Genomic DNA, 10,262 nt, shown 5'->3' on the forward strand with positions numbered 1-10,262 from the left:
CAGCCGTCATAAAGCCTCCGCTCGTCTTTTCTTGTATTCAAGCTTTCCGCTAACTTGTGCAAGGGATTTTTTGCTTAAATTCAAGGCTTTACGTTTGGGAGAAGCATTTTCTATAACATAGTTATACAAAATACAAATGTTTTCTTTCGTGGACGTTAAGTTTGAAGACAAAAGAAATGACTCCGTCATATCTAGTAGGCAGCTTTCAAGCTGACTCCATCCCTTTTCAATATTTTCAGCAATGTTTTCTCTTAAATATTCAGTTCCTCGACGCCTTTTAATTGAAGGTGGGGTCGAGAGCTCGGATTTTCTTTTTCCTTGCTGGCCTTTCTCTTTCGCTGGGGTCGAGACTGTGTTTATCCCAAAGCTGTTCTGGCAATTATAGCACTTGCAACCTTTGCATCCTAAACCAGCTGCAAAACAGGGGCATTTGGTTCTTCTTTTCCCATTGAAATCTCTACAGGCAACTTTTTCCGCATCCTTCCCTTTGTCGCCTTCGCTGCAACTACACGACCTCGTCTTATTTTCTGCGACCTTTCTTTCAACATTTCCACAATAGCGACACCTGCATAGATTGCGGTTACAGAATCGACCTCTCTTTAAACAAGGACAGTGAGACTTTCCCTCTTTGCTGGTACATGCGAACTTGTTCCTCGACTTGATTCTATTGCCACAACAGCATCCTTTATTGTCTCCTTCGTTGGCATTCAGAGCACTTGAGGGCACGTCAGATTCAACTACCTCCTCGTCGCCGATGCAGTGGAAAACAATACATATGAAAATAAATAACTAAGAGTTAATTATGAGTTTTAGCATGTTTTACTTTCGTTTTTTGTCGTTTGAAATGCATTGTTTTCGCTGCCCTTCAAACGTAGGTTCGAAAAAAGGTTTGTAAAGGTATCAGTGACTGTATATTTCTGGTCACCCAGCCATTATCCATTAAAGTTTAAAACAATTATTGAAATAAATTCAATATATGAAATAAATAAACAAAGAGACAAACTCTTTTTTAATGTTTTTAACATTACTTTCTCGATGTAGTTGCTTATGTTAGCTTATGTTTACCCAATAGTTTCGAGGCATCGTAATAACAAGCTCCGTAATAATGATAGCCCAGGAGAATGGGTTTGCTGGAAAGTGGGTTGCTGGGAAGGAAAGGAAGACACGACACAGAATCGAGAGAAGTGATCACCATGATAGGTACTCGCAGAAACTGTGCACGTACTCTCATCACAAGGTCTCCAATAGCTGTATCAAACTTTCCTTGTCTCCTGAATTCCGGCGCCCTTTCAACAAATGCCTCTCAATCTTCATTTGGAAAGAAAGCTAGAAGTTCCTCGTCAAATTTCATTATTTCTTCCACAAACAACTGACGCATGGTAATTCTTCATCTTCAGATTTACAAAGACGAACGGACTTCAGATGATTTAATATCTCGGGCTCTTCTGGGTTACAGATAGGACGTAACATTCGAGCTACGCTTCGAAAAGCGCAGTCTCCATCTCTTGCCACTTTATCATCTTTTAGATTAAATCCTGCAAAATTTCTGGATAGGGAACGATCGTGTTCTGCGGTAGTTGGGTCACTCTCATCTCCCTCATTCTCAATATCTTGTGCATGGTACATGGTAAGACTGGCCGGTATATACGTTAGCAGCGTCAGGTCGGAAACACTGAGTGACTTGTTGCAGTTACATCTCGAGAACGTCGTTAGAATTTCGTCATTACCAATAGCAGCTTTAAGAATACTTTCCGAAACCACTTTTGAGCAAACGTCATTAATAGTTTCTGGAACAACAATGCTCTCGTCGTTTAATTCTGTTGATTCTTGGTTGTTGATGTCAAATATGGTTTCTATGGCTGTGTATAGCTGTGTATAGCTGTGTATAGCTGTGTATAGCTGTGTATAGCCGTATATATGTTCGCTCCGACGAAGGACTAACGCTCGAAACGTCAGCTTTTGTAATCCTTACGGTGGCCAATTTACCATTTAAACTTTGTTGATATATCCAAATTATAACTGCGTACAACTTTGTAAAGCTGTGTTTATTAAAAACTGGATCATTGGATAATGCAATTCATTGGCTTAGCCATTATGGTATATGAGCCAATATACCATAATCTACAAATATGGTAAGCATACACGTCAGCTTAAAATTAAAAGGGAGCTAAAAAATTTAAGATTTGTCTAATATCTTGGAGGCGTTTTTAATAAAAAAATTATTCCACTCGCGCTTGTTGGATATGAGATGATTATAGCCAACTCGGCGCTACGCGCCTCGTTGGCTATCTATCATCTCATATCCGACGCGCGCTCGTGGAATAAATGTTAATTATTAAAAACTGGATCATTGGATAATGCAATTCAAGACTTTTCATTGGCTTAGCCATTATGGTGTATAAGCCACTATACCATAAACTACGATATGGTAAGCGTACGCTTAAGCTTAAAATTGAAAGGGAGCTAAAAATGTAGTAAAAAATTTAATACTTTAATGTAGCGTTTTTAATAAAACAATTATTCCACTCGCGTTTGTTGGATATGAGATGATTATAGCCAACGAGGCGCGTAGCGCCGAGTTGGCTATCTATCATCTCAAATCCAACAAACGCGAGTGGAATAATTGTTAAATAGCCCTGTATAGCTGTGTATAGCCGTGTATAGCTGCGTGTAGCCCTATATAGCTGTGTATAGCCCTGCAGCTGTGTATAGTCCTGTATAGCTGTATAGCCGTGCATAGCTGTGTTAGGTTGCATTACACTTAGGCGTACATAAAGTATAAGCCTAATATACACATGCAACATATATGGCTGCCTTCCATCTACCGAAACTGCTTTTCCAAAAGGTGCCTAAACGACTCATGCTGCAGGGAAGGGGGAAAGCTCTGAAAAGCTTTTTAGACTACGCTAAAATGAAAAAGAAAGCTTTAAGGGCCTATTTGACTCACAAGGACGAACCGTACATTGATCCTGGAGTTGAGGATCTCAGCGGCACGACTCGCAAATTTATCTTACCGAGTGACTATTTTAGTCGAAATGAAGAAAATGGTAAAATTCCGCAGTCGTGTAAGTTTCGAGGGACACTACACCTTGTTCGAAATGAGTCAGATGAACGACGATTGGTGGAGAATGGTGTAGTCTGTCAAGATTTCAGGAGTCAAGACGCTCTTGGACTGGATACAGAATTTGTGGTGCGTCGGAACGCTTTGCCAACGATCACTTTGATTCAATTGGCCTCAAATAAAAATGCCGTTCTATGGATTTGTAGTCGGGGAAGCTTTCGCGAAAAACTTCCTCCATATTTGTTGTCCCTTTTTCTCGGAAACGTGTTGAAGGTAAGGTAATTAAGCCACAGGGAGCCCAATCTCTGTATGAGAACCATTTAGGAGAGGATAATAATATAAAGCTTTGTATGGGAGTTTAAGCTCCGCCCTGGAACACTGTTAACTACAAAGCAAATAAACCTTAACCTTCAGATAGAGTTGTTTGTGTTATTTTTGTTCCTTGGTAGTTATTTCAGGTTGGGGTGCAGAAACCCTGAATGTATTTAAGAAAGAATACGTCTCCATCAGGAGAATGAATAATGATACAGGCATGATCAATACTAAAAATCCTTTACTCTAAATAAAAGCTAGTTTACTAGACTTATCATAAACATTTCTCTCCCTTTTGATGAGGTTGTGAGTCTTTTAAAGATATCTGCAGCACAAAGTTACTTCTGACTAAACACAGTCAAATAAAAGAACTTTTAAAACACCCAATTTTGATCTGTATTCTCTCTGCTTTAAAATTTTTATAAATTTGAGATATTAGTAGGCTAGCACCTTTTTGATCTTGGAATAGTTTCTCAAATTGGAAACACATCTCAAACATGATGATACAGAATTACTCAAAAACATGAAATTTCTGGCTTAGTTAATACCCACCACTATTCAACTCCCCTTCAGGGAAAAATTGTTAACTATTTAGAGTTTGGGGATATTCTTGGTTTTGCTTTTTTTTTTTTACATGTAACAGGTGGGGAATGACATTTCTCAAGATGCAAGCTTGATTCAGAATCAATATGGAGAGTGTATAAACAACATGGTAGACACTTTAATCTGGGCTAGAGAAATGAACTGCAACCCATTGAACTTAAGAGCTTTGTGTGCCATTTTCCTTAATGAACGGCTGACAAAAAATCTTGGAAAGTCTAACTGGTCACAGGAGGAATTGACTGAAAGGCAATTATTGTATGCTGCCACAGATGCTTGGGTATCACTCAGGGTATACAAAGAAATGAAAAGGTATAGTGTAGTTACTTGAATGTTGCTACGTCTCCTTAACAACTGATCTGACTGTGAGGTCTACCCAGTACTTTCTCTTTCTTTGGGAAAATAATTATTGCAAGCTTTATTTACCTATAAACTCTTCTTGGCAGAGTTCAGAATTTGTCTGCATTAGCTGTGGATTTTAATTTGCATCTCGCTTAATAAACCCAAAAGGACTGAAGGTTACTTTTTTTCCTGGTTGGAAGTTTTTTCAAATCAGTTCAGTTTCTTTGTTACCCTGGTTCAAGGCTATGATAATGGGGATCAAACTGGTGTCAAAATATGTTAGACACTACGACAAGCATTTGTTACATAATACATATCACAGACCAACATAAGAGAAAACTGGTTATGAAATGCATTAAACTTCAAAGAAATGGTCCATTGTTCATAGCTGGAGGTTGGACCGTACCATCACATGACATTGACTGTACACAAGCTTGATGTTCATAACAAACAATATAGCAGACATCTATGACTTGCTTATTTTCAGAGACAATTTTGTCACCATTTTAGGTGACATAGCCACTTGTTTTTGAGCCTAGAAAGCTCGCTCAACCCTTTACATCCTAACATCAGAATCAATATTCTCCACACTTGTCTCTGTACATTTCCTTTGGAACTGACCAGGAGAATTTGTTGAACAATTAAAGCTTCTTAGATTGACTATCATTTCATTTACCATATTTTCATGACTTCAATGTTTGATTCAGTGGTGATACTGTAAGTATAAACTAGATATTCACCACTGTTGGGTTATGAAAAGGGCCAAGGGATCTGGATCCATTGGGTGCAACAGGAACTTTGAGCTGTGAGCTCAAGATGATGGATTTGTAAGACATTTCTTATGAATTATTGTGATTTTTTATGATGAATTTAGTTTTGGTTAACTTAGACAGCCGAAGCACTCAAAATGCCCATTGTTTGCTATTTTTTGTAAACAGGACTGCTTTAGTAAACAGATTACCTCTTTCTCCACCTCTTGAGTCAACTATGGATGTGTTCAAGACACTTCAGTTAATTAAGTCTGAACGAAGGAAGAGAAAAAAGGAGAGCGAAAGGAGCAAGAAGAAAGCAGGCTTTGAGTGACAGCTCAGGGAATTAAAGAGATTAGCAGAGAATTTCTTCATCTTGCAAACATAGCTTTTCAAAGTTCTTTCCAGTATGGTACAATTAACAATACTTAATGATATCTTAATAAAAGTATTCTTTATTGTGTTTCGTTTGTTTATTTGTCAGAAATGGTGTGGTCCATTTTATTGCTGTAGTTTGTGGTTTAAGGGGCATCCATATATTTACACATCAGTACTCTGGGGACTTCTTACATTGAAGGGAGTAATTCTGGGTCCCCACAATGTCTCCCCCCCCCCCTCCCCCCGCTCCATTAAAAAAAAAGTTAAGAATTGCTTATGAACATGAAAGTGAAGAGGTTCCACAACTCATCAGGTGTGTTAGTTTTATGTGGAAAGATTTCTTCATTGTCATAATGAAAAGTTTATTGAAACGTGTGTATCGTATAATTAAAGCGGTCCTCGCAGTAATAAGCGCTACTTATGTAGGAGTGGAAATAGGCAACCTCCGTGATACCGGTGCAGTGCTTTACCAACTGAGCTAACAAGCCGACTGGGAGCTGGTTATTATGTTGGTTCGTGTTAAACTCGTCGAAGTGATAAATCAATGAATTTGAATATACGAAAATCCCATACGCACACTGTGTAAGTGTATATTCATTATTTGTTGTCTACGACGGTTGCGATATTGTCGTTTCCAGTACTTCTCGTTGTATGCAAACTAAGTTGTCACGTGTCTTGGCGGTTGATTCAAAGAATAGTATCTAATTTTCTTGCATTTTCACGTCTGCCCGAGATTCCTTTTGAGGGTTTGAAATTCCACAGGCATTATGAATGAAAACAAACCCGCGAACTACCGTGGCAATGGAGATGTCGTTGAGCACGAACCATTCAAGGCAACCAAAATTTGGAAAGATCTTATCGCTCATCTTCAAACCCAAGTAGAGCAACGTCGAAGGCGATGGAAGTTTCAGTATTATGAGAACTGTTTTCGTGGTGGAGATGTTGTTGAAGTACTTCAGTCTTACATTCATAGCAATCCACTATTATCTAAAGAAGCCACTCGCTCTCAGGTCAAATCTTTATGTCAAATTTTGTTGGAGAAAAAAGTCATCGAGTGTGTTTGTGTGGACAACAGTAAAAGAGACACCTTCGAGGAAAATAACAAATTGTACAGATTTTCGTCTGGAGATGGCCCTCTGGAACCCATCTTTTCTTCACCCCTTCAACACCAACGGAAAGTTAATAGAAGGAAAAGTCTTCTTGGTCAAAAGGAGAAAAAGCCGGCGGGCAGGAGAAAGTCAGTGAGTTTTACACCAAAGGCTCAAAAACGGTTCGCTGATCTTCTCATGTCCACAGAATCTCCTGAAATTTTTAACACAAGGACACATGAAGCACCAAAGAAACGAAGAAGGCTTAGTCTTGACCCTGGTCTTATTTTAAGGTACAAACGTTAGCAATTGAATAGCAGTTTTCAACTTTCAAAGGAACTCCCATGCCTCTGATTCAATTCGACTTCTGTTTCACTCGGCGTCCGGAGCTCTTGATTGGGCCATTCCATTTAATATCTGCACCCCCCCTATTAAAGGAACGGGATTTCTTAGAGGGAGGGGGGGGGGTCAATGCTATATTTTTCTTAGGGGGGTTGAACCATATTTCTGAGAGGGGTCGCCATAAAGTACCCTTGACAGAAATTCTCACGAGTAGTTTCTGAAGAGGGTTCAATTGGTTTGCTTGATAGCTACATAAAATTTTGAAGGGGGTTAAAAAATTTATTTTCTGGAGGGGTGTTACAGGAAAGCCTTCAATAGGGGGGGGGTGTGGATTTTAAATGGAATGGCCCATTCTCTTGGTTGGAAGCCACTGCATCTCAGGCGACGTTTCCATTGTTGTACAACGATCTTCAAGTGTTTGAATGGTTTTATTGACTTTGATTTTAGTTTTGTTAGAAACACCATGACTACTACAAGTGTAGCATCATGACTACTACAAGACTACAAGTATAGTTTCTTTCCGAGAACTATAAGGGACTGGAACTGTTTATCACCTGGAACTAGATCACTTAATTATTCAGCTTTTTGCAGTACAAAATTTTTCTAAGTTTTTTTTTTTTTTTTTTTTTTTTTTTTTTTTAAGCATAGCTATATTGTTAATAACATATTTTATTTATTTATTATTTTTATTAGCTATGTTTATATTTTTATATTTTTATTCTTTTATCTCATCTTGATGTATAATAGCGTTGAAGAGTAATAAAGTAGATGTAGATGTAACTTAGTTCATAATTACAACATGCGTTCCAAAGACGATTTTCATTTACCTCGCGTAAGAACAAACTGGGACAAACAACGTTTTACGTATCAGGGCGTCGTCGACTGGAACTCTTTAAATCAAGATATACGTGACACCGCCGTACTTTCTTACTTTAAATCTAAGCTTAAACATACATTTTAATTAAACATACATTCTCGAGTGAAGTAGGTTTCTATTCTTATCTAGTTCTAACTTAGCCTTTTAATTTTTATTGTAATTCTTCTGTAGCATATGCAGGGCCTCATTGAAGAGCACCTTTTGGTGAAGTGGGCTCCCTGTTAAAATGGTGTTATTATTATTATTATTATTATTATTATTATGATTATTAAATTGCAAAGTCTTTATAGATATTTCCGCGTGTAACTGACTGTAGTCATGATTACCAAACCGAAGTTTGCCTTTCTACTCTTAAAGAATTAAAAAACATCTGCCAGTAGAGACCTGAAGTGCTGTTAAAAACCAATTTGTTATGTCCTTAACTATGCTGTATCTAGCAGCATTACCAAATGAGGTTGTTAATTTGTGCTGTCTTTACACAGAAAGAGCAAGTCAACTGTGTTAGCAGATTCTTCTCATCAAGAAGATTTGACAACAAAGGTGTGGTTTGAAGTGGCCCTCACACAACTCCTTAGACTTACAGATATTCCTTTCCTAGAGGACATATTGACCTCGCCATTGCCAGATGAGACAACCGGATTTCCAGCAATCCACAATGGTGTCAAGGAACCGTGTATTCTTAATGATATCCAGAACAAGGAAAACATCAGCAACTCAAAGTCAGGCAATGTTTGGGTTTCAGCTGGCATGGAGTGCATTGAGTTGCAGAAAGAATGTCCTTTAGCTCAGCGTGGTGACGTGACCTACTCAAATGTGATGAACATTGATGAAGCACAAATTCATCAGCTTTTATCAGAATATTATGGATCACTTCAGGACTCATTGATTCCTTCTAACCTAACAGACTTGGTGGATGGTATTCTCTCAGTCTGTGTCAAAGATTGGACAAAAAATGCAAATTTTCTGCCACTGTTGGTCATGATGCTAGGAGCAAGTCAAAGGAAACATCTGAGACACTTGTTGACTTTTATTGGAACATGTAAAGGAACAAGCAATGGAAGGTTTATGGTGAAGAAGTTTATGAGTGCTATCTTACCAAAAGATGTCAAAGATAAAGTGAGTTGCATTTAGTCTCTGCTCTGCTGAATTTTACCTTAAATTTCAGAATCATGACCAACTTCACACGAACAGGTACATTGCTTTGAACCCTTCATAAAAGGGAAGTCATGTGGCTGCCAATATGAATTGGTTTTAATGGGATTCTACTTCACAAAAGGTGGCAGGGGTTCAACAAAGGGGGATGTAAACTTTAATAAAGAAATGTTGAGAGAGTTTGTCATTTCATTGCCAATTCTTCTGAAGACAGGACATAATTTTTAATGCTACTGGGGCAAAGACCTGCTCATTGACCACTTTCATAAATGGCTGCCGGATTAATATTCTTTTGTTTAAATTTAAATTAGCCTTTCTGGCCTCACTTAAGATAATGTGTTCTTTTGAATTTTGTACTGGAGAATGAGGCCAGAAAGGCTAATTTAAATTCAAACAAAAGAATATTACTCTGGCAGCCATTTATGAAAGTGGTCTATTGTTTTAGTGTTTTCTGGGTTATTTTTGTTAGTGGCCTAGAGGTGTATCAGGCAAAGGTGGGCTGCTCTTAGGCTTATATTAGTACTGAAAATAATATGAGATTCACTTGGCAGAGAAACTGATTATTTTTCCACTTATAGGAGTCTGCTCATAAATTGGTTTCACTAATGGTGAGGAATCAGTGCCAGATGTTCAAAATACCATCTGAACTCAAGAAGGAAATCAACAGAAATATCTCGTTTGCTCAGAAGAACATATGCCCATCCTTGCCAACCACTGTTTGTCAACGAATGTCTATTGAAGATTACAGAATACAAGCAAAGCAAACAACAGAGGAAGCCTTGATTGAGCTCATGCTCTTTATCATTGAAAACCTACAGATGACTCTAAAAGAAAAGGAAGAGCGGCTTAAACTTTTTCGGAAACACCACAATGACTTGTTTTTAAAGCAGTTTCCAAATGGACAGTTGTGAAAAGAAGTAGCTATTCTCAATTATTTCCAATGAAAGTGTCAAAGTAACAGGTGGAAGGTTTACCAGTAATGCTTGGATAAGAAAGACCAAAACCCTGATGTTAATTTGTTTGTAGTGCCTTTTAATTTCTGTTACATGCAGTTGACCTTGGCTAATTCCACTGCATCAGAATATTTTCACTCCCACCAGGTCCTACTTGCCAAAGTTTAGGTTGAATGTGTCACAACTCTTAAAATAAGGTAAATTGAACAGCTGTACAATACAGCTTAGCATGGAAATTGTTCAGAAGGTAACTTTTAATTTATTAGATTCGCTGACAGGCAGTGACACTGCAACAGCTTGTGCCAATTACTGCGGGCCCAGTAAACCTACCCATCCCACCCCAGGGGAGGACATCCACCACACAGTAATCTCGTGTGTGGGAAATTAACGTCTCCTACCCCTAACCCT

General features: G+C 38.2%; 2 protein-coding genes across 2 annotated transcripts; both read left to right on the forward strand.

Moving 5' to 3' along the window:
• The first annotated feature begins 2,782 nt into the window (after positions 1–2,782).
• On the forward strand, positions 2,783–5,527 carry LOC111342390 (uncharacterized). The gene is made up of 3 exons (XM_022949462.2): positions 2,783–3,334; positions 4,017–4,285; positions 5,254–5,527. Exons 1-3 carry the CDS (start codon positions 2,807–2,809, stop codon positions 5,396–5,398), a joined length of 942 nt encoding a protein of 313 aa, XP_022805197.1. The 5' UTR covers positions 2,783–2,806; the 3' UTR covers positions 5,399–5,527.
• A 553-nt stretch (positions 5,528–6,080) lies between these two features.
• Positions 6,081–9,961, forward strand: LOC111342386 (DEP domain-containing protein 7). The gene is made up of 3 exons (XM_022949458.2): positions 6,081–6,823; positions 8,232–8,865; positions 9,480–9,961. The coding sequence occupies exons 1-3, from the start codon at positions 6,210–6,212 to the stop codon at positions 9,810–9,812; spliced, it is 1,581 nt and encodes a 526-aa protein (XP_022805193.2). The 5' UTR covers positions 6,081–6,209; the 3' UTR covers positions 9,813–9,961.
• Positions 9,962–10,262: the final 301 nt, after the last annotated feature.

The sequence above is a fragment of the Stylophora pistillata genome, chromosome 1 (genome assembly GCF_964205215.1).
Source record: "Stylophora pistillata chromosome 1, jaStyPist1.2, whole genome shotgun sequence".
Classification (NCBI taxonomy): Eukaryota; Metazoa; Cnidaria; class Anthozoa; order Scleractinia; family Pocilloporidae; genus Stylophora; species Stylophora pistillata.